At 43.8% G+C, this 24,371-nt stretch overlaps 2 protein-coding genes across 4 annotated transcripts in view; one reads left to right on the top strand and one right to left on the bottom strand.

Annotated features, from left to right (window-relative positions):
* The window catches only part of LOC126527057 (trissin receptor-like), an 85,500-nt gene extending 71,499 nt beyond the window's left edge, over positions 1–14,001 (top strand). Inside the window, exons 2-6 of the mRNA XM_050174778.2 lie at positions 730–940; positions 5,249–5,439; positions 6,661–7,055; positions 7,389–8,159; positions 9,732–14,001. Of these exons, the coding sequence (XP_050030735.1) occupies positions 751–940; positions 5,249–5,439; positions 6,661–7,055; positions 7,389–7,953 (1,341 nt within the window). The 5' untranslated portion in view covers positions 730–750 and the 3' untranslated portion in view covers positions 7,954–8,159; positions 9,732–14,001. The remainder of the gene's footprint in view (positions 1–729; positions 941–5,248; positions 5,440–6,660; positions 7,056–7,388; positions 8,160–9,731) is intronic.
* LOC129383766 (uncharacterized) overlaps positions 1–24,371 on the bottom strand; it is a 644,189-nt gene that overhangs the window by 526,504 nt on the left and 93,314 nt on the right. The window lies entirely within an intron of this gene.

Here is a 24,371-nt window from a genome sequence, read left to right as displayed (position 1 = left end):
CCACAAGAAACACAAGAGGTGCCGCGGCATTGTACGCCCGCGTGCCGCGACATCAGTTGTCCCTAAAATGATTTGAACGAACTAATTCCGCTGATTGTCTGAATTGACGCCAACCTCGTCATTGCTATAGGCTGCTATCGTTAAGCGGCATATGCAGCTCGAAATAAACGGGAGGCCAACACAATCGTACTGTAAATTAATTTACGCCCTAATTCACTTTTCAGGGCGTGCATTATTTTACAATGCAGCTTACCACTTCCAGACGGTGGCCGAGTCGGCCGATGAGCGTCATTGCTTTATATCACTTGCGAGATCTCGAGTGTCGTGGCGCGCTGAGGCCCAAAGCCGCCGCCTTTTTTGTATTTCGCGCTCTACAAGTGCAGGGGAAAAATTAATCACGCAGGACAAAGCGTGAGAAAAATGACTGAATGCATGGGTTATTTAAGAGGCAGCAACAGCTTTCCCGTCAAAAGCGAAGCTCTGAATATAAAAAAAAATGTCATCTCTTGCCTTCAGCCGGATAATTATCACACAAAAATTAATCCTGTTGGGGGAAGACAATCTATGACAGAACACCGCAAGTTTCGTAATCACATATTGAGCCAGCTTTCTTCTTTTTTTTCATGGCGCGGCTAGCGTTAGCGCTGATACACCCCGTTTATTACGACACTGACAGCAGCTATATAGATGTTTCACCTTCTTACATTAGTGCGGACAATTCTTCTTCAGGTGCTGTGCCCGTCCTGAGTTATGGCTCCTCCAGACGACGCCAATGACAGCAGCACGGTGGACGTATTGGACGCTGCCGGAAACGGGTCGGCCACTTCCGCTTCCGGTGTGTGGGCCTCCGCGGAAGCTGACGAAGATATATTCCAAAGGATGGACGTCCGCGTCAGCCTCATTTTGGCGTATTCCATCGTATTTTGCTGCTGTTTCTTTGGTAAGACCAATTCTCTAGCCCCACTGCAAGTTTGGCGAACCCGCCAAGGTTGCAGTGCAATTCACCGTAATATACTGTAAGGAACCACATTTCTTTTTTTTTGCTACCCGGTACAGCAGAGATCCACGTGGTATATTCCTGTTCAAAGCTACGGCTTAACTACAGTTGCTGTAATTGATAAATGTAGAACTTAAAGGCTAGTTAAGCGTCTCTTAGGCAATGCGTACGGAAACTATAGCTTCACCAAGTGGACCCTTAGAAATATCAAGAACACTGGACCCGTGGATGCCAGTCTCATTACAACATTATCTATTTTAGGCGTAATTAATGAACTTTCGTTTTAGGTATCGGTAGTCAAGCAAGACCCACTAGCAAGAGTTATTTGGCAGTATTGTTGAAAACGTGAAACGGTAACCTTACGTGAAACGGTAACCTTACTTGAAGCGGTCCAAGTTCATCTATAATAGCAGCAATTTAGTCATAAATAGGCGTGTGTGTGAAATGCGTGAAAGTCTATTACAAGTGTCAGACACAGTAAGCTGTATTGTGATTAAATTCGTACAGATTTGGAGCTATCAGGAGATTTTTCCTGGTGTCAGTATGCTCTTGTTCATTTTGTATCTAACTAAGCATAACATATTCTGAAGGATAAAACTGCAAGCGTTCGAAACAATACGTCTAACGTCTAAAAATATGAAGCAGTGCTAATAGGCGAGTGGCAGATGTATAGAATGGAGAGACACCATGCCGTGTTTCTCAGAGCACACTTTCCTTTTTTATCCTAAAAGAACAAAACTGCTCCCGATCTAATGAAGTTGCACTTGAGATAGCATTACCACGCTTGTGAGTTTGTTTGCCTAAACACACCTATCTATTAGGTGAGCCTCCCGATAAAATTTATTTTCACTACCGACCAATTGAGAACTGTCCCTTTCGACTGGCATTGGGAAACACAGATGTAATTTGAGGGGTGGATCCGTCGTCTATGCAAGTGGTGCCCTCAGGCAGTTGATTTGACAAGTGGTAATACTCGCCATCTATTTTCGGGGACGCCGCTTTAAGAACGCGCTGACGCGATAATCGGGTAGAAGCGGATGAGATGCCGGGAATCGCCGCTCTCCTGTCGGCGTAATCTGCTGTTGTATACAGCTTCACCATGCATGAACGGCGGTGCATGTCGCCTCGAGTGAGGCATCGAGCTAAACGTTGCGAAACGCGGAAAATCGGGGCAATCGTCAAAGCGATGGATCGAGAATGCTGCTTACGATGGCAATAGCATGCAAGCGCATGGCAGCAAGACGTGGAACACCTGACCAGCCCAGTTGGTGGAGTTATGCTCGTTTCATTTTGCGAATGTTTGTCGAACTCGTACTTATCAACCCATAGCACATATGTTCTGCAGCGAAGCCTAGTGAGTAATAATAATAATAATAATATATGGGGTTTTACGTGCCAAAACCACTTTCTGATTATGAGGCACGCCGTAGTGGAGGACTCCGGAAATTTCGACCACCTGGGGTTCTTTAACGTGCACCTAAATCTAAGTACACGGGAAGCCTAGTGAGGGTCAATGTCATTACAAGGCTCGTTCCTTCGGCTGAAGAAAACCGTACGTCAACTTAAGGAAAATTCAGCACACGCCGATAAAGGGTCAACGTAACATGCAAAAGAGACGCACTGCATGTGCGACCCTATTTGACACCGCCTGCGACGCGTCGACCCACACATATTTCTTGATTTTTCGCTCCTTAAAAAAAACAAAAACAAATGAGAGCCCTTATTGCCATGGGAGCGATAAGTTTTTTTTTTCTTCTTTTTTTTTACGATGACGATCTTTTTCGCGTCACGCGCCATCATGGTTTTCAATATACGTCAAGGAAGAGCTGCACTTGATGTCATGGTTTCATCACTTTCACAGTATGCTACACGTGCCATACTTCTATAAGACGTTCGTCCCAACGGGGACATTCACACCCAACGATCGCTCAGCTAACTTTCCAGCGAACGAAGTCTTTTCTTCGGAAACAAATTTGCGCGGGAGACTTTGCGGTAGAGCACACCCATGAGATATATGAAGTCTCTTAAGGCCTTAGGAGCCTGTCTCCTGTATATGAAATGTATAACCACTAGCTTCTTTGGCAACTGATGCAGCTTTACACCATTCTCTTGCCTACATTATTTGAAAGACTGCCGTATAGCAGAGATGATTGCGGCGCGAAGTGCAACACACCTCAATATTGTTTGCTGGCGCTCCAATTGGCGATGCATTATTCGTGGCAGTATTACAGCGTGCACATACAGAGCGTAGGGAAAAAATAAGGAACAAGATATGGTGCCCACTTTGAAGTAACCAAGTTGGTTCAACTTTATGAAGGCCTTGCGTTGGGAGTAGCTGGAATAGCCTTATCTGGCATCAACGCTGCGAAGGTTAGGAGACAGAAAACGGGAACTCGAACATAGACTGGAGTGCGCTTTTGTTCGTGTTCGTGTTCCTGTTGTGTGTCTCGAAAACCTTTGGAGAGCTGAATGAGAGCAATAGTTGAACTTCAAATTAGTTGTCCAGATTAATTACCTAAGTAAGGCTTAACATATCCAAGTTACCTGTTCAATAGTTTAGTAGGGAAGTTACCATTCTGTCCTGTCCCTTATTGCTATTCCTACCTTTTGTATAGACTGTAACACCGCCACGAACAACACAACAAACCACCATATTGTACGTTAACTATTTCACAGCGGGTAAGTCTAGTTACTACAATCATTATCAGCTTCTCTTTGTGATTTGGGGTGAGGTTACCTCAAGCCGCGTCTGTGCGGCTTTTTTCCCTCATCCACCTCCATTTACCACTCCTCTGTACATGTGTGTGTGTAAATGGAAATCAATAAATCAAATCAAATCAAATTTAATGTCACAGTAATACTTGAGACAAGTGAAGGAAATAAAACATCTCGAGAACTACAAGAAAAATGGAACGGCGAAGTCTTTTTCGCTACCACCATGGGAATTTCATTCAGTAGCACAGCAGCAGCATCAGGACCTTCACGAGTCACCGTAGATGCTGGCTGTGCAATGAATTCAATACGCCAGCTTCACCAAGCAATAGCAGGCTGCAGCAACTGCAGGAAATTGATAAAAGCATCTATCCATTGAGTACACTTTATAGTCATATCTGACTATGGTGATTGCAGTGATGAAAATAAGCTTGCATGGCAAGCCAGGTGGTAGTCATTAGCATTGGTAGTAGTCCCAATTTCGCGTTAGGTCCGAGTTCAAAGCTACAAGACAAACTTGCGCACGTAAGGCGAAGCAGGGACGTAATAGCTGGTGAAATATAATGCGCATTCAGCTATGAATTGTTTAGTACGTCCTTTTACTTGGAGTGAACATTCCCAGGTATACGTGAGCGAGCAGTTGTCTTGAGAACTAAAATAATTATAAGTCCCATTCGTTTGTGGAAGTTGCACCGTCCGGCGGTGAAGTGGTCAGACTGGGCTTTTCTTCCTCTTACCTATTCAGGCTCAGCCACTTGTTATAATAAATCAACCATTTACCTTCTTTCTGGTGGATTTGTTCCGTTTATTTTTCAAGTTTGCATCTGGGAAACCTCGTTAATAGGCACCACGGTATCCTTGAAAAAAAGTAAGAGGACGTCAGCGCCATCGAGTAATCATGAGAACAGGCTGCATGAGCACTAGAATAGTAATGAAGACGAAGCCGACACACTCAATCATTGCCATACGTAGAAGAAGAAAACTTGATTAAGGTCTGCCTCTGCAACTGGGCAAGGGACGTGCTAGAACCCGAAGAAGGCCGCACTCTCCATGGTCTGCATTCTCCACTGCTGTAGCACTGGCAAAGTCGCTGAAAGGCAGAATCCAGAAGTGTCAATCTCTTTGCCATCAGCTCGGGTCTTTGTGGCGCAATGAGAATTGTTCTTTTCTTTATTTGTAATTTCTTTTCAAGATTTTGGGATTCCAGCGACGACACCAATGGACATCAAAACGACCAGAAGAGACAATCTGTAAAATCTATAGTTGTAAAAGAAGGGAAAAGACGCCGCTGAGTATTGCTACAAATTCGTACTCCGGATTTAATTTCCTATAATGCCTTGTGTTGCGTAAAGTGGAAAGCTTTTCTTCTTCTGATCTAATTTTTATAAAGAAATGGTGCCACCAAAGTTCATATCCTCACAAATCGGCTTTGTGCACGACGCCGTTTTACTTACCATCGTCGATCTGCTGAAACTAACCTAATTTCTATCTTTTTTTTTTCTCTCCCTTTCTCCCAACCGTCAACCCAACACCACGCAGGTAACCTACTTGTGGTACTGGTGGTCGTGGTACACCGCCGCATGCGCACCATCACAAACTTCTTTCTCACAAACCTGGCAGTAGCTGATCTGTGCGTGGGCCTCTTTTGCGTCTACCAGAACATGTCCGTCTACCTGATGGGAGAGTGGCCCTTTGGTGACTTTCTCTGCAGGATGTACTTCTTCATTCAGGTATGTGCCACGTCAAGGACATGCAAAATCTGAGCAGGCTGCTCTGCTATCTTCCACTAGCACGCTGGTCATCCCGCGTTGTGGGATCAGACTGCTTTGCCTCAGCAATAAAGGCCGTAACTTCCCGTCCAATGCTTAGCGAGCTCTCGGCATCGTGAAGTATAGTGGCATCCATACGCCAGACTAGTAGCACCGTGCTTTGTCGCTTCATTGCACAGAGCGATGATTAAAAGGTTGATGGTCGCTTTGATTGCTGAGCGATATTACAAATTAGGACAGCAGTTTGAGGAAAGCAGATCTCTGGGGACCTACGCCCTGTTTAAGCAGCTTTGGCATGGACCGCACGTTCGAGTAGCTGCAAAAGTGGAGGGCTTTCCACCAGTCTATCATCCTGTTTAGTAACAACCACTCCCAGTTCTCTTGCACGATAAATGATTCTTCGCTAGTTCGTAACAGTTACTGGACGTCAAACCACGTTTACGACGTAGTATTTGTACAAACAAATATGAGAGACAAAGTTCCGTAAATATATATACTTATACATATTTGTATAAATATATACAAATAAGTTTAGTCTACTCAGATATGCGTAGTCTCAGACTGCTACGGTCGGTCCATTTACTTCTTATTCTGCAACACCATACAGAATACGTAAATTGCATACCTCAAATAGAACATAAAGTCCGAAATTATTTACCTAAACACTCTTCTTTCTCTAATACGACAGAATTTACAATTATCATTCCAATATAATTTCAATTACTTCTTTTTCAAATTATGAATTCAAATGAATAAATTATTATTTGACGACAACCGCCTGACCTTTGCTTTATTGGCCACCTTCCCCGTTGTTGGTGAAGGCTTTGAGAAAAAAGCAGACAAAAAATAATTTGATGGCCGTCACTGTGGAAGGATGTTAGTGTCGCAGTAAATTATACATGTATACAGTTATGAGGCAACTGAATCATTGCCAGTGAAGGCTGCTGTGTGATGTTACGCGTTAATATGCACACGTTTCTTTTATTAGCTTTGAACATGTGAAGAGTGTCTAGGAAGTGGGTCCTCATTCCTTCAACTCACTTTTTCCTTGACAAGTAGTCTTTCGAATTCTGAATAACCTTGAAATTTCGCGCTTAACCGTCCGTTATCCTTAATTTACTGGTAATTTTTAACGAACGCCGCCGCCACTGATGCAGTTCCCACCAATGCCTCTATGCGCAGGCCCTCAGCTACACGGCGTCTGTGGGCATCCTGACTGTCATCTGCGTCGAGCGCTACATCGCCATCGTGCATCCCATGTGGAGCAAGCACGTGATCACGCTACGTCGGCTCCGCATAGTCGTCCTGTCCGTGTGGCTCGTGAGCGCCGGCTTCTGCAGCCCACGACTGATCATGTGCGGCACGGCCGAGGTGCCCTCCCACGACGAGCCGGGCCGTACCATCCACATCTGCATCATGCGCCGCTTCCTCTACGACTCGCGCACCTACGACGTGCTCAACTTTGTCGTGTGCTTCTTCGTGCCGCTCGCCATTATGAGCGTCATGTACTCCATCATCGGCCTCCAGCTTTGGCGAAGCAGCGTCCCCACGGCCTACTCCTGCAGTGGCCCGCGAAGGTGATGATGATGATGATGATGATTTAAAATGGTATCCGGTTTGAAATGTTAATGATCCATTCAGCTTTGAACCACAGTGCTTATTGAGAGTATACTTTTCCTATGGCCTTGGCTGAGTCAATATTCTTGGTATTCTAATAAAATGTGGCTAGTCATCTATGGACTTTTGCTGCAGCAGACACATGCCTCATATTTTGCTAAAATTTTCTCCTGAGTTTTCTTTTTTTTTTTTTGTCCTCAGGCTGCCCAGCCTGGATCTCAAATAGCTAAGCGTTTCGCCTAGTGTTATTGTACAAACCTTCTTTCTTAATTTGTTGCTTGCCGCCTTTGCAGGGCCACGATGGAGCTGCTCCCTCTGCCGAGGGCCAACTCAAGCGGCGCAGCGCAGTGTCGGGAGAGCCTCCTCCAGGATAAAGCCCGAGGAGTCACCAAGAAGCCCCGGCAGGCGGGGAACAAGAAACACTGCTTCCCCATCGCCGCCAGCAGTCAAGTCCACCAACACTACCAGCAACAGGCTGCCGCCACAGTGCTCAGGGCTCGGCGCAAGGTCATACGCCTCCTGGTGGCCGTAGTACTCGGGTTCGCCGTCTGCAACCTGCCCTTCCACGCGCGCAAGTTCTACCAGTACTGGTCCTCCAGCTACGAAGGGGCGTCGCGGTCGGCGGTGAGCCTGACCATAGCCACGACGCTGGTGCTCTACATGAACTCGTTCATCAACCCGATACTGTACGCGTTCCTGTCGGACAACTTCCGGCGCAGCATGAAGGACGTGCTCATGTGTCGCTCGCGACGGAAGATACGTCGTCTGTCTTCGAACCGCTCCAATGGCAAGACGACCGCATCGTCCGTATTCCAGCACCAGGAGAACACGGTCGCGCACACGAACGGGTTCGTCTGAGGAAGGCTGCGTTTCGCCGTAGTTGCGCTGTGACTTGCACTGCGCTGCATGTGTGCCGGTGTGAGTGCTAATTGGTGTGACTGCGTGGCAAACCACGCCGGACCTGGTCTACGGGCTGCCCTGGATGCGCGACTGAAGTCGGTGCCACAGACTTCAGAGAAGCGCCACAGTCGACAGCCGCTGAATCGACCAGCACAGCTGAAGATGTGAGTGACTATAGCGACAATATTGCAATAGTGAGAGCTTCGGTAAAAATATTATAGGAGTGTAAAAAAATGTTTGTTTATTAAATGGGATTCTCGTTCGGCGCTAACTGAATATAAAGTGTTAATGCTTCTGGATCTATCAAAGTTGCACATTTTTTTGTGCGAGGACGTTTAAAGAAGCCCACGCAATGAACACGAGGAAACTAGATGTTCAGGAAGACACACTGTCAAAAAACAAAAAAAACTAAATAAGCAATTTAGTGGCAGGCGTTTTAGGACATTGCAGCACAAGAATACAAAGTCAGGTAACTATATCTCACACGGCCGTAGCGAGGTTGAAACCAGTTAGATTTTTGATGAAAACAGTGTGCCATGACAACATCCTCTTTATTATAGTATATATTTTTTGCGACATCTTTAAAATTTTCACCGTAGTGCACAGATAAAATTGAGTAGTTGATGCATTTTCAAGTTCATATATTTTCGAAGTTACCGCACGCTTATTCCACCTAAGAGGGTGAGATTTGGCAAGTAAGGAAGCTGGGTAACATTTATTAAATATATATAAGTTTACAAGAAAAGTTCGTTTCAGTATGTTCGACACGATGTCATTGACACTGCCGTGATCATCATGACAATTTGGAATGTTATCTGACGTTTTGTGATCAAGCTACTTAGGTGGGACGGCGCTGCTCATAAAAATGTAAAATTAGAGTGTTGCATCTATGGTTGCATTCCTTTATTTCGGCTTCGTTAACGTGTGACAGCCGCAACAATCGCAGGAACGAAGCGAGCAGGTGTGAGATGACGTCATGACGCATCAACACTGCAAGTAACGCTACCGAAGCTAACTCGCAGAAACATATAGCAACTTATAAGTGGCGTCTAAAACTGGGAGGTCCTGATGTGTCTCAGGCTTAGCAATGACTTCCGGCGCATGCAGCTTGCGAAAGCATAGCCTTCGAGATATGTTTTGGTCACTGAGAAGGGCGTTGGGGGGAGGGGGAGAGTAGGGATGATTAATCGTAGCTGGGGCGTTCATCTGGGCACCGGCTATTTAGGGCTCCCTGATGCTTGTGAGCGTTTCTTCTACGCTACGGGGGCTTGGAGATCTTGGACTTTCATTTAGGGCAGAAAAGAAAAAGAAAGAAAACGCGAATATGCTCTATTAGTAAGCCTTTACTATGAGTTGAAGAGTGCGCCATTATAATAAGATGACAATCGCTCAAAGCCCAACCCGCGAGCTCTAGAACATAAGCAAAATTCACGACTTAGCATAATAGTTATGTCCTGCCTGGCACTTGTTATTTGTCTCATGCACTATCAAAACGTTTTTTTTTTTTTTGCTACTCATGGAAAACGCTGTGGTTTAAGTCAGGCTATGGTTTCTCAATTGTGCACCTTGATTTCCCTTGACAGGGCTTGTCCTTGACGCATAAGCGTACTTTGGTTAGTACGCGTCAGCAATGCATAGCGTGAAATTAATTCACCAGGTTTTACCTGGGCGATGTAACAGGGCAAGACGGGTATATTTAGGTTTACATTCTAAATGCACTGTTCTCGTTTTTTCAGGCCTTCCCGGTGGGGAAATTTGTAAACTCCAGGGAACCCTCTTCGTGCGACCTCTTCCGGCGTCACCCGCAACTACGACGAAACGGTGCCTGTATTTTTCGACGTGAAGTCCGTGAACTGAGAACTGTCGAATACGTCTCATACCGCTGTGGAACGCCGTCTACTCCGACGATCATCAACACGAGACTGTTTTTGAGGTGCTCCGACGCAAAAGCGCATTATACCGGGTGTTCCAGCGAACACTTTCGAAATTTTTTTTTTAGATTGCCCGTGACAGATGGCACAATTCTAGTCCATGAGCTGGTGTACTTCAAGAGGCGGACATGCACAAAAATTGAAATGCATAATAGACTAATTAACAAAACTCACTAATTATGATTTTACCCAATTACCTTGTGGGACATATTGCAATTTACAAATTCTAGCCGGGGAGTTCGCAAGGTGAATCCACATGGAACGAATTCTCAGGATGACACCAACTTCAGAACATTAATTTCCGAACTTTGCTGAGAAATACACTGGCATTGCAATTGCTGCTCTACTTCGATGCGTAAAATGACGTTTTGTTAAGAAAGTAAGTGGAATGGCAGTGAATTTTTACCGCAAGTTTGACGGCCCATATCTCTAAAATGATGTCATCCACACAATTCTTTTCAAGTGGATACGTCTTGCGAACTCCCCGTCTAAAATCCGTGAATTACCATATGTGCGATAAGGTAATTAGATAAAAACTTAATCGGTGATTATTTATAAATTTATCGATTATGCGTTTCCATCTTTTTGGGCCAATAATTGTCGCTTCTTCGAGCAGACCAACTAATGGACTAGACTTGTGCTATCTGTCACAAGCATTCTTAAAAGTTTTTGAAAGTATTCGCTGAGACACCCTTTATATACTCTACGTCATTTCTATTTGTTATTGCCTCTGTAAGTTTTACTTCATGAAACAAGAAAACACTGTGCTATCGCACACGTTTCCGGTGAGCGTCTGTTGATCTGAAAATCCAGCGCCGCACGTTCGCTTGTTACCTGTTAGAGTTAGTGAAAGATGTTAAGTGTGAACTCGTACCGAGTGATTGGTCAAGTGTACGCTCTGCAGACTACGACAAATGTAGTTCGGCAGTTACCTACCAGCCGATGCGCACTTTTGCAGCGTCAAGGTCTGGCCCCTCTCAAATATTCTTCAGACTTATTATGTATAAGGTAAGATTGTAAATGAGTCAGAGAAGTTACGTGCACTTTTGCGAGGGCCGTTGACTCTCCGAAGAACAGTCGAGTGAAAGAAATGCAACAATCCTATCATCGTAACCACATTTTGCGAATAATCGTTCGTTTCCCTGCTTCACAAGCGGCTGCCATGACTGCTGAGCGCACAGTGTCATTTGATCGTGAGGTATTTCCACTAAGGAACAATTAGGAATTCCGCACTAAATCTACAAAGTGAATATATAAGAAAGCTGTCAATATATCCAAATAAAGAATACATAGCGCACTTTTCTATATTGGATGAATTTCAACATTGCACTCACCTAAACAAAATAAATAGGTACATAAGATCTTCAAATACCACATAATCTATGCGAGCACAGCAACACTGGTCGTGAGCTTCTTCATGATAACCTTATTTCTCAAAATTATCCTTACAAACCTCCTTAACATTGAAATGTCCTTGGAAAAGATAGCTAACTTCGAAGGCTTGATGTACTCGAATTTCATGTGGAGGCAAAAATATTTCATTTTTCACTATTAATAAAACCTGAGCTCGCGTACGAATGCACTTACGTTAAATGTTGCTTCAAGCCTGCTGTTTGGCTGAAAGAGACGCTTTCAGTGCGAGGACTTTCACGATGTCGTGTTGGCCATGTCTTCAGGGCACATTCAATACGTTCCGCAGTGCTGTTGAGAGTCGTGTTGCTAAAGGTCCTCATATATCAGTCCATGGTGCGGCCCCAGCTATTTATCGGCGCTTGGTATACTTGTATGCTTGTGTACTGCTGGCAGTAGAAACACCATTCAACACTAATGGAGCATCAGTTTTGCATAATGCTATTTCCATGTATAAGCGGCTTTTGAACCATTACAATGTCTGCCCCTTTTGTTTTCGCCTAGAAGTTTCTGATAATATCTTAAGAATGCGTCAGTAAATTATTTTTTCAGTTGCATGAAGGACGACAAAGCTAGATGGGTTTCTATCGCTCTATATAAGTGAGAACATGAATCACTAATTCGTTACCAATAGCAAGAATGTTAACAATTAAGGATTTTGTTGTACACCATTCCGACAAGCACTCGTTCACAAAATCGTCATGGCGAAGCATGACCTGACCGTCATAATTGAGGTAATCACTTGGCGTCAAAGAAAGTGCTGTGATTTCGAAAGATCAGAAGAAAACTGACGAATCAGAACTGCGTATAAATAATTATACATTGTTATTAGTGTTATCATTCACGCTCATCTCTAACTCCCAGAGCAATAGACAGATATATCACTGTTCTAGATAAGGGTATACTACTGCGCAGCCTGCTGAAATCAACACGTATAATTAAGGGAAGGAAGCAGAATTAAAGAGATGCTAAACAGAAACATTAAGTCAGTTAGCACTGATAAAGTGTTCTTTCAAAAATTTATTTTCGTTATTACTGCGGTAACAGGCTGGTAATTACAAAAGAAAATGGGGCTGAAAGATAATTTTTTTTTTTACACAGCGGAAGTATACTGCCGCCACATCGCAGTGACATCCTGGCTTTCAAAAGAAGTTTATATATATTGGGCGTTGTGGCGCTGCAAGAAGTTCTAAAACAATTTATAACTTTTTTTTTCCTTAGAATGGTATCTAGTCTAGTTTTGGCGATAAACAACTTATTAGGTGCAAGCAAACACTGTCAAATCTAGGACATCACGGCGAGTTGGTCGTTGTTCTTGTGTCTTTTCTGACTCATCCCACCTCCTACCACTGTAAGAGAGGCTTTCTTTTCGTATCATAAAAGGCTGATGTACTTACATAGCTGAAATTTTATTTCTCTTTAGCATACGTTTAACTTTACGCCCGAGGTTAGAATGCAGTGAAGTTCTACGAGTTGCGTTCAAGAGTGCCCCGCAGGCGTTGCACTTCGCTAGCCGGTTCGTGGCTCAACGCCGTACAAATTTGCGTTCACAAGCAATGGCTGCGTGACCCTGAAAAAGGTTTGTTTAGGCTGAAGAAAGTACGTACACGAACTGAAATAAAATTTTGAGGACCGTGCACTGAAAATTCTTCCAAATTTCCATACGGCGTATAAGCTTATGGCCTTATAATTTGTTTACGAAATTCCGGTGTTTCAGTCGCCAAAATCCCAATGCTATATTTACGATGCACGCCGCTTACTGGGTCTCCAGAATAATTTTGATCACCTCGTATTTTTTGACGTGCACCTAAATAAAAGTACGCGACCGGTTGTGCATCCCGCCCCCAGTGGGTCGTGGTCGCCGCTGCCAGATAAAATTTATTTCAAGTAACATTTTAGACTGTCTATAATCAAGTCGTTTCGAAATATATGGACCACAATTAGATCAAGGGAAGTAGACGTGTTAACGATTGTCGTATTTGGAATCTTGTACAGTTTGTAAAGTGAAAATGACAATTACATAGGAAAAGGAGAACAGTCTACTTGAAGTCTATAGACGCTCTACAGACTGTACGGTCTTATGTGTGTACAAGCGATGCGAAAAGAATGACAAGCTTCGCTGTGAAACACAAGATGAAACCAGTAAAAGCTGCAACGGTCTTTTGAGTTCAACGCTTGTGTTGCTTTATGGCTGAATTGCTTTGTCAGTGTCTCTTCGCACAATGTTTTATAATTTATTGTTTGTTTTATAAAATTTCTTTGTGGACGCAACGTTTACGTGACACAAAATTTTCACCTATATCTACACATTGTCACTGCGAATGATCAGTTCTAAGACTTCTGAAGCTTTGCAAATTACTTCTTTGTAGAAAAAAACATGCATTAAAATAAGAAATAAACAAATTGCCTTAATAATTTAGACATCAGTAATGGTGCTTTCATGACATGCTGTACATCAGAAGCAGTGAATTTACTTTTTTATGATATCACATTTGAGAAGTTAATGGTGGTTAGTGTAGGTGTAGAAATTTGTTACGTTGTACAAAGTCACTTCGTGTTATTGTTCAATGACAGATCTCTTTCTCAACATTGTTACGTGTAACGGGTCTGTATAACTCATGGCATAACAGAGCCTGCTTGAAAATAAAATCGATGTTTCAGTTATTGTGTGGTGTGTTATCTTAGTATCCCACCAATCGTGTAGCGACGTTGCCAACTATAGATCATCGGCCCTTTCGATAATGAAAGCAATTTTTTTTTTCGGATGGCATCGAAGTAGAAACGTAGAACATTGTGAGCGCATTATCATATTGCAAAATTTTACAAGATATACAGGACGCAGATATTTATATTAAGGACTGTAATCAGTAACGCACGTCTTTCTACCGACGGAAAATTCCGTCCCGTAACACTATTTCAGCAATGAAAGAGAAGTGCTCAAATATTGCGTGCACCTTTGATTTGTGGTTCAAGCACTGTGCTGTTCTGGTTACGTAGCTACCTTCCTATCTATTAATAGACTGATTTCGTGACAAATAAATCACAATTAATTGCATCGTAACGAAATAACAAAAAATAAGACAGGTTACGGCTGCGAAGTCTAATAATGGCGCTCATTGATTGTTGCATGGAAGCCTTCGAACGTTGAACAGCAACGGCACCCCCTCAACTCAGCTGCGTGTCTGAACTCCAACATGAACCTGAAAGTAAGGCCGATAAATGCTGACACGCCACAACTCGAGCAGGCAGTAACCTACCTCAACAAACTGCTTGTCAGGTAATGCAACCAGACAGGCAATAGCTGAAGCGCATTCAAAAGAAAAAAAAAATCATATTCATTGTAATCGGATTCAAAGCCAGTGAGTCTTTTCGCTGGGGGATATTCTGCCCACAACGGGGGTGGAAAAGAATGCCCAGTGCAATCATTGTATTATTGCCGAACTAGAGTCAATGCTCAGGGTTTCCATGGGCACAGAATCTCTTTTTGTACTTGAGATATAATGAGGATTGGTAGGAGCGGATCAGAAAAAAAAAACGTAACAACATTACAAGTCGGTTTACCTACCGCCATCTTGAATGCGGGAATTGCTTCTCGGCGAGTTTGTTCTCCCCAAGAGAACAGCGCAGAAAGAGATTTGCGCAAGTGTGCTTTGTAGGCGGTCATCATCCATTGTTGCGCTGGATGCGCAGGTTTCTGCCTAGTGTTGGAGTATTGGGATTAGTGAGTGCTTAAGAAACCGAACAAGTGGTGAGTGGACTGCGGATTCTTTTCTTGCGTAAAATGTTTTGAGTTGCCACGGCAGAGCTAGGTTTCGTACCCCTGCTGTGGACATCCAAAATATTTCACGCGAAATTTTCAGGTGATAGCAATTTTTTCTGCACGTCAAAAAAAAGCTGTGGAACTTTGGGCAAGCATGCGGGACGTTTATATGTATCAGAGAGAGACATTCATTGCTGACTGGTGGTCACCTATTTCTTAATTGTTTCTCTCTATGTTCGTGGGCGTGTTACGCGACTTTTTTCAGTCTTCTCGGCTATTTTGCTCACTGCAACCATGCTGTTGGAATCTTCGTATTGGGAGTGAGGGCTACCACTAAAAACGCCGGCGCTGCAAACGTTCTTTCGTCTAAAGTGCAATCATGTGACAACACTTTGCCGAGGCGAGAGAGCGCGTGGTAATTTTATCCCGCAATTTAGAATGCTTCTTTTATTTTGATCGTTCATAAACTTTGCCCCTTGTCGTTGAACAGTGCTGGATGCCGTATTAGAACAGAAAAGAAATTGCTGAGGGCCTTCTAAATAATCTTTCATTCGCTCATCGCAGAATATATCCAGCCAAGGCCGGGACTTGTTCTTGTATTGGTTGGATTGTTCGTTTAGGATGCAGCCTGATCTATGGCCTGGTCTATGCAAAAGTAAACTGGTCAGAGATTTTTATGAAAAAGTTAGCCATCACTTCTCAGAATTTCGTTATCAGTAAGCTAACTTGTTCTCAAAGGCCATCAGCCTTCAAGGTGTGGCTGAGTTAGAGTTCGTGATAACGTTTGCCGTAGTGAAAAAAATGATGGAAGTATGTGACGCGTTTCTTTTTCCCCATTTTCATCAGCAGCGCTAGTAAAAACGGATATGACTACTAAAAACTGTAAACTGATTTGCACCATTAAGAATGCGTTACTATCTACAATTTACACCTTTACACTCGCAAAGTTGTAAGGGTATAAGTTATAACCGATTCAGTCCCAAAAACAATATTGCGCAAATTTTACAGCACAAAACACAAATATGACCGCTGTCCATCACTTCGTAATTGCGCGCTGTCTTTTTGTCTGTTCTCTTCGTGCATGTCTTAAACTAAAACAAAAATCCGACTCGGTAAGTGGTTGTACAGCGAAGCTGTTGTCGATGTTGGGCAAGCACCACCACAAACGACGTACGTCAAGCGCGCACGCACATGGGCGCAAGTGTATTATTGAACCAATTCAATTTTTCAAACTAAATTTCGTTACATATTTCGTAAAGTACGACTTACACAAAAGTCGCAGACCTAATAACTTCGGATTGTAATTCGAATATACGAGGAAGCATATTTCTGTTACGCGGAAACTCGAAGACCGAGCCATTTTCCAGCTGCCGTTTCAGGAATGCTCGAGTGGCCGCGGACCCTAGATTGCGGTACGGTTTTCAGACAATGTAATAACGTCGATTACGGTCGCAGCGCAAGCTGTGCGACAGATGGAACGGGCAGAGCGCCCACGCATCAAGGACACATATAATGTGTAAACAGGCACGCCACGCGCGCACGCACTTGTGCGACTGTGCAGCACACTTCCTCGTTCTCCTAGGCTCTCCGCCAAGCGCAAGTGCCTTACGGTGCTAATTGGATTTCGCGAAGCAAACTGCATCAAAAAATTTATGAAGTGCGAGAAACACACAAGCTGCAGGCATGATAGCTTCGGATTGTAATTTGAATATAGAGCTAACGGCATCGTCACATGACGATGTCGCCTGATGACTTAATCTGATGACTCCGTCACGTCATACGTGACGTCCCGCCCTGACGGCTTCGTCAAGTGATGATGTCCTCTGATGACGTCATGCGATACCTCTTGGAGAAGCAGCACACTGCGCGCTGCCCGCTTCCTTGCACTGTCTCCAGCATCGGCCCACATCTTTGTGTGAGCAAAGGTCGCGCACGCGAACACGGAAAATCCCGACAAACTAGAGGCTAACAGCGTCGTTGTAAAACAGATAATTACAGCAAGTTGTTGTGTGCGGTAGCGTACACTGAGGCTCATACGAACGAGACACGACTAAGCGGCACGACACACTTCTTATGCAGATTCTTACATACGCACCAGCTGATCCCGAAAGTGCTGCATTGTACGCGCGATAAAACCTGGCCCAGAGATTTGCTGACCAAGGATATTGCTGGTAAGTGAGGAACATACTTGCCTCATCAAGCTAAGCAGATAATGAATCCGGCTTTCCTGGGCCTGGATGCCTAAAGATGAGATACTCGTACGATGTGATACAGGTGTCTGCCCACCTTGTCCGCGAGAATGTAAAAAAATATAATTCTGGAGTTTTACGTACTAAACCCACGATATAATTATGAGGCATGCCGTATTAATTACCAGACTATTATTAGACTCCGGATTTCTTTTGACTGCCTGGCGTTCTTTCGTCCGCGAGACAGTGGAAAGTAATATAAGATAAAGCGTGCAAATAAATTTAGAACGTCCACGACAAGTTCCTTTCCCATGTTCAAACCGATTCAAGGCCGTGGATTTATAAAAAATGTTGCTTCGCCACGAGCATTGCTGACTGCTGATTACTAGCGTATATACCGCTTCCCGTATTCGACAGCCTGACTCTGGTGAATAGCACTTTTTATTTTGTAAATGTATGTACGCGCTTTAAAATTTGCCACCGGAGTTTAACGATCGTTGAGCTTCTGTAGAAGCTACCATGCTTTCTATATCTGCAACATACGTAGAGCAACATGTGACCCACATCGACGCAGAAAAGCACCTTATATATTATTATACAGTGTAACAAACATTAAAATTAATACAAATAACAAGCTCTGTTGCAGTAAAGGTATTACAACAAACCGAAATTCCACGGCTGTACGTCGAAAAACGAAGAACCCGACGTAACTGAAGCCAAGGCTCCAGCACGTGATCCAACTTTATACGTTATTCAAGCGCGGAGGCAGGTGGTGCTTCGGTGTGACCTCTCGCAACCGAGTATAAACTGCATGGGAAAGCCGAAAATATAATGAAGTGGTAGAAATTCACCAAGGGGTAAAGAAATTACGTCCTCTGTCTCCATTGTTGTTTGTGCTCTGTGTTAAGGGCATAGAAAGATGAGTGGAAAACTGAATTAGTGCCTCATTTATCATACACGCGTAATGGACAAATGGTGCAACAGAACGTCCCCGGATCGATGCATGCCGATATATAGTGCTACTAGAGGAAAATGCAACATATTTACAGACAGTTGCGAATATATGTGATAACGCAGCGACAAGTCTAGGAATTCAGTTTAGCAAAAAGAAATCGGGAGGATTAATTACATGTTGTCAATACCACAGCAACTAATACCCAGAGTCAAGCAATATGAATACCTCGGCGTCTACATAAACGAAGGAAGGACTTACTCAAGCACCTACCAAGATAATCTGAAAATAAAGGGAAGTGGAATGCAGCACTAATGAAACATACAGCAATTTGGGGCCACAATAAGTATGAGGTGGTGCGTGGAATTTGGAAAGGAGTAGTGGTGGTGGGAATGGCTAACGTTTGCAAATGTCCTTCTTTCCCTAAAATCGGATATCTCGTCGGGGTTGGAAGTTCACTAAAGATCGATTGACCAGATGGCTTTGGGAGACGAGGGAAAAGCCACAAATGAGGCAGCGCAGTGTGACATGTGTTGGGCCTCTTTCGAAGTCAGAGAAGCCCAGAGCAAAATTGATTTTGAAGAAAGACTCAGGACCGTGGATCAAAATAAATGGACGGCTAAAGTGCACACGTATCTGCACCTGAAAAGCGTGGACACAGAATGCAGGAAGAGGTCAAGAAAGTTGGCAATCAAGTGCAGGGTAATTGAAAGTTTAGATAGACAACCAGAAGTTATCAAAAAGAAAGTGAGAGAAACAGAGTCAGCGAATTGGATGCAAAGAATGGAAACAAAAGACCATAAAGATTTACAGGAATGGGAAGAGAGGAATTAGACGGGGAAACCTGCACGATAGCACAAAAGGCAGTGCCTTGCTATTTGAAGCTCGAGATAGTTGCTTAAGGACAAAAACACACCGGAGCAAAAATTTGCAACAAGATGAGGCATGTGTATGCTGCAGCAAAAATCTGGAGACCACTCCACACATCCTATTGGCATGCGAAAGGATTCACCAAGTGAGACCCGAAGGTCACGTACACTTTCCAGAGGTGCTTGGACTTATAGTGGACGGAAGCTGCAACCTATCAGCAGTCTAGATAAGCAGGAGACGTTTAGACCATGAAGAAAGAGCAGGTAAGAAATTAATAAGACCGGATACGTTACAGGCATGTGTAGCGATAGAAGGTTGATAGAAAAGTTTTCAGGAAAAATAGATAAATATTATGGAGATGTACACAAAAATGCAAAAATGAAAAACACGTACAGTATGCCTGATTAAACCCAGCAGGCTAGGTGACTACTTGTCACCGCTCCGTTTCGACGGGGATGCCAATAAATAATCGTCATCCTTATCATCACCTTCTTCATTGTCTTCATCATCGTCGTCTTCATCATCATCGTCTTATCATCATCATCGTCTTATCATCGTCGTCTTATCATCGTCTTCAACTTCATCTACTTCATCTTCATCATTATCATCATCCTCATAATCGTCTTCATAATCATCATCATCATCATCTATATCATCATCTTCATCATCTGCTTCTTTTGCTTCTTTTACTTCTCCTTCATCAACTTCTGCTGCTTCATCATCTTCTTCACCCTCCCAGTATTTTTGAAATTAATTATCTCACCATTTAAAAGCGCGAACATGCCGTAAACATTGTTAAAAGAATTACCGTGGAGCACGCTTATGAAACTGATCAAATGTCGTAAACTGAGAAACGTATGAGATAAATAGTCAACTTATTACTGCCGAATCCAAGATTTACGCGATGCCTCATCGCAAAAAGCATCACTTCTTGCCAATTCCCTCTCGCAGAATCCTTTCTTAGCATCAATGTGTAGGACAGTGGTGGGCGTCTTATTAGATTTTTGCGCGTTTCGTGGTGATCTATCACGACAGTGACAATACTGAAGCGTAGTAGCAATAGGAAGTTAGAGTACATTATCTCATTCGTGTTTGAACGTTCTACAATGTTCTCGATGAAATTTTGCTTCCTAAGTTAAGAAATATCAATGTTGATTATCTATTATTGACTAATCACGCATTCAGGCAGAATACAAAAATAATATGACGTAATTTATAGTGGTCAATAACATACATTGTGTCAGGTCCTCCCATAGCGCTGTGACATAAATTTAAACCTTGGTTAAAGTTAGCTTAACACCCTATAACTCTACCAATAATATAGACCTAAGGAACCCCGTAATCTATAAATTACGAGTTAAAAAAAGGACAGCGAAGACCTTACTGCTTCTTCCAGTAGTATTGATAACAAGCACGGAGTGCATTGATGTTTGCACGGAACTTCGTGTGTACTGCTCCCACGTAATGCATATTGCTGTCGCTGTACTTATGATTCTAGTAGGCTAAAGGAGAAATGGATCGGATACGGTTCATGGTGACATTATATCATCATCATCATCATCAGCCTAGTTACGCCCACTGCAGGGCAAAGGCCTCTCCCATACTTCTCCAACTACCCCAGTCATGTACTAATTGTGGCCATGTTGTCCCTGCAAACGTCTTAATGTCATCCGCCCACCTAACTTTCTGCCGCCCCCTACTACGCTTCCCTTCCCTTGGAATCCAGTCCGTAACCCTTAATGACCATCGGTTATCTTCCCTCCTCATTACATGTCCGGCCCATGCCCATTTCTTTTTCTTGATTACAACTTAGATGTCATTTACCCGCGTTTGTTCCCTCACCCAATCTGCTCTTTTCTTATCCCTTAACGTTACACCTATCATTCTTCTTTCCATAGCTCGTTGCGTCGTCCTCAATTTCAGCAGAACCCTTTTCGTAAGCCTCCAGGTTTCTGCCCCGTAGGTGAGTACTGGTAAGACACAGCTGTTATACACTTTCCTCTTGAGGGATAGTGGCAACCTGCTGTTCATGATTTGAGAATGCCTGCCAAACGCACCCCAGCCCATTCTTATTCTTCTGGTTATTTCAGTCTCATGATCCGGATCCGTGGTCACTACCTGCCCTAAGTAGATGTATTCCCTTACCACTTCCAGTGCCTCGCTGCCTATCGTAAACTGCTGTTCTCTTCCGAGACTGTTAAACATTACTTTAGTTTTCTGTAGATAAATTTTCAGACCCACCCTTCTGCTTTGCCTCTCCAGGTCAGTGAGCATGCATTGCAATTGGTCTCCTGAGTTACTAAGCAAGGCAATATCATCAGCGAATCGCAAGTTGCTAAGGTATTCTCCATCAACTTTTATCCCCAATTCTTCCCACTCCAGGTCTCTGAATACCTCCTGTAAACATGCTGTGAATAGCATTGGAGATATCGTATCTCCCTGTCTGACGCCTTTCTTTATTGAGATTTTGTTGCTTTTTTTGTGGAGGATTACGGTGGCTGTGGAACCGCTATAGATATCTTCCAGTATCCTTACATATGGCTCATCTACACCCTGATTCCGTAGTGCCTTCATGACTGCTGAGGTTTCGACTGAATCGAATGCTTTTTCGTAATCAATGAAGGCTTGGTTATATTCCGCACATTTCTCTATCACCTGATTGATAGTGTGAATATGGTCTATTGTTGAGTAGCCTTTACGGAATCCTGCCTGGTCCTTTGGTTGACAGAAATCTAAGGTATTCCTGATTCTATTTGAGATTACCTTAGTAAATACTTTGTAGGCAACGGACAGTAAGCTGATCGGTCTATAATTTTTCAAGTCTTTGGCGTCCCCTTTCTTATGGATTAGGATTATGTTTGCGTTCTTCCAAGATTCCGGTACGTTCGAAGTCATGAGGCATTGTGTATATAGGGCGGCCAATCTTTCTAGGACAGTGTTCCCACCATCCTTCAACAAATCTGCTGTTACCTGATCCTCCCCAGCTGCCTTCCCCCTTTGCATAGCTCCTAAGGCGTTCTTTACCTCTTCCGGTGTTAGTTGTGGGATTTCAAGTTCCTCTAGACTATTCTCTCTCACCTTATCGTCGTGGCTGTTACTGGTACTGTATAAATCTCTATAAAACTCTTCAGCCACTTGAACTATCTCATCCATATTAGTAACGATATTGCCGGCTTTGTCTCTTAACGCACACATCTGATTCTTGCCTATTCCTAGTTTCTTCTTCACTGCTTTTAGGCTTCCTCCGTTCCTGAGAGCCTGTTCAATTCTATCCATATTATAGTTCCTTATGGCTGCTGTCTTACGCTTGTTGATTAACTTCTGTTGATTAACTTCTGGTATGGGCTGAACTTGTTGATTAAGTTCTGCCAGTTCTATTTTAGCTGTAGGGTTAGAGGCTTTCATATATTGGCGTTTCTTGATCAGATCTTTCGTCTCCTGCGATAGCTTACTGGTTTCCTGTTTAACGGCGTTACCACCGACTTCTATTGCGCACTCCTTAATGATGCCCATAAGATTATCGTTCATTGCTTCAACACTATGGTCCTCTTCCTGGGTTAAAGCCGAATACCTGTTCTGTAGCTTGATCCGGAATTCCTCTAGTTGCCCTCTTACCGCTAACTCATTGAGTGGCTTCTTATGTACCAGTTTCTTCCGTTCCCTCCTCAAGTCAAGGCTAATTCGAGTTCTTACCATCCTATGGTCACTGCAGCGCACCTTGCCGAGCACGTCTACATCTTGTATGTTGCCAGGGTTCGCGCAGAGTATGAAGTCGATTTCATTTCTAGTCTCACCATTCGGGCTCCTCCACGTCCACTTTCGGCCAACCCGCTTGCGGAAAAAGGTATTCATTATCCGCATAATATTCTGTTCTGCAAACTCTACTAATAACTCTCCTCTGCTATTCCTAGAGCCTATGCCATATTCCCCCACTGACTTGTCTCCGGCCTGCTTCTTGCCTACCCTGGCATTGAAATCGCCCATCAGTATACTGTATTTTGTTTTGACTTTACCCATCGCCGATTCCACGTCTTCATAGAAGCTTTCAACTTCCTGGTCATCATGACTAGATGTAGGGGCGTAGACCTGTATAACCTTCATTTTGTACCTCTTATTAAGTTTCACAACAAGACATGCCACCCTCTCGTTAATGCTATAGAATTCCTGTATGTTACCAGCTATGTTCTTATTAATCAGGAATCCGACTCCTAGTTCTCGTCTCTCTGCTAAGCCCCGGTAGCATAGGACGTGCCCGCTTTTTAGCACTGTATATGCTTCTTTTGGCCTCCTAACTTCACTGAGCCCTATTATATCCCATTTACTGCCCTCTAATTCCTCCAATAGCACTGCTAGACTCGCCTCACTAGATAACGTTCTAGCGTTAAACGTTGCCAGGTTCATATTCCAATGGCGGCCTGTCCGGAGCCAGGGATTCTTAGCACCCTCTGCAGCGTCGCAGGTCTGACCGCCGCCGTGGTCAGTTGCTTCGCAGCTGCTGGGGACTGAGGGCCGGGGTTTGATTGTTGTGTTCATATAGGAGGTTGTGGCCAAGTACTGCACCAGGGTGACGAATCCTGCTCTGGTGAGAGAGTGCGTTACTGGTTCTGGTGACCGGGATCAGGCTGCACTCCAGGCCTGCTTGTGCAATTTTCTCAACACACGGTTTTTTTTTTTGTATTTTCCGGTGGAGAATTGTGCGGCACCGGGATTTGAATCACGGTCCTCTAGCACGGGAGGCGGATATTCTACCGTCCCCGCAGGAGTTAAATTAAAAATTAAATTATGGGGTTTTACGTGACAAAACCACTTTCTGATTATGAGGCACGCCGTAGTGGAGGACTCCGGAAATTTCGACCACCTGGGGTTCTTTAACGTGCACCTAAATCTAAGTACACGGCTGTTCTCGCATTTCGCCCCCATTGAAATGCGGCCGCCGTGGCCGAGATCCGATCCCGCGACCTCGTGCTCAGCAGTCTAACACCATAGCTACTGAGTAACCACGGCGGGTCCCGCAGGAGTTGTACGCCTCATTTAACCTACAGTGGTGCCCTATTTGATCAGTCAAGGTGGACCAATCTGAGCTCGGTTATACCGCACGAATGGCACTCGGCTAGAGAACCTGGTATTTATGACCTGCACATGTGTGGCCATACATAATTGAAGATATATATCTTTCTTTGTTTTTATTTTAGGAGGGTTCCCGTACAGCGATAAAATAAAGGAAAAGACATTAAAAAGAAAGAAAGAAAAGAAAGGAAAAGGGC

Source organism: Dermacentor andersoni, chromosome 9 (genome assembly GCF_023375885.2).
Source record: "Dermacentor andersoni chromosome 9, qqDerAnde1_hic_scaffold, whole genome shotgun sequence".
Classification (NCBI taxonomy): Eukaryota; Metazoa; Arthropoda; class Arachnida; order Ixodida; family Ixodidae; genus Dermacentor; species Dermacentor andersoni.
The sequence above is the reverse complement of the archived record's forward strand: the minus strand, read 5'-3'. Positions and strand labels throughout refer to the sequence as shown.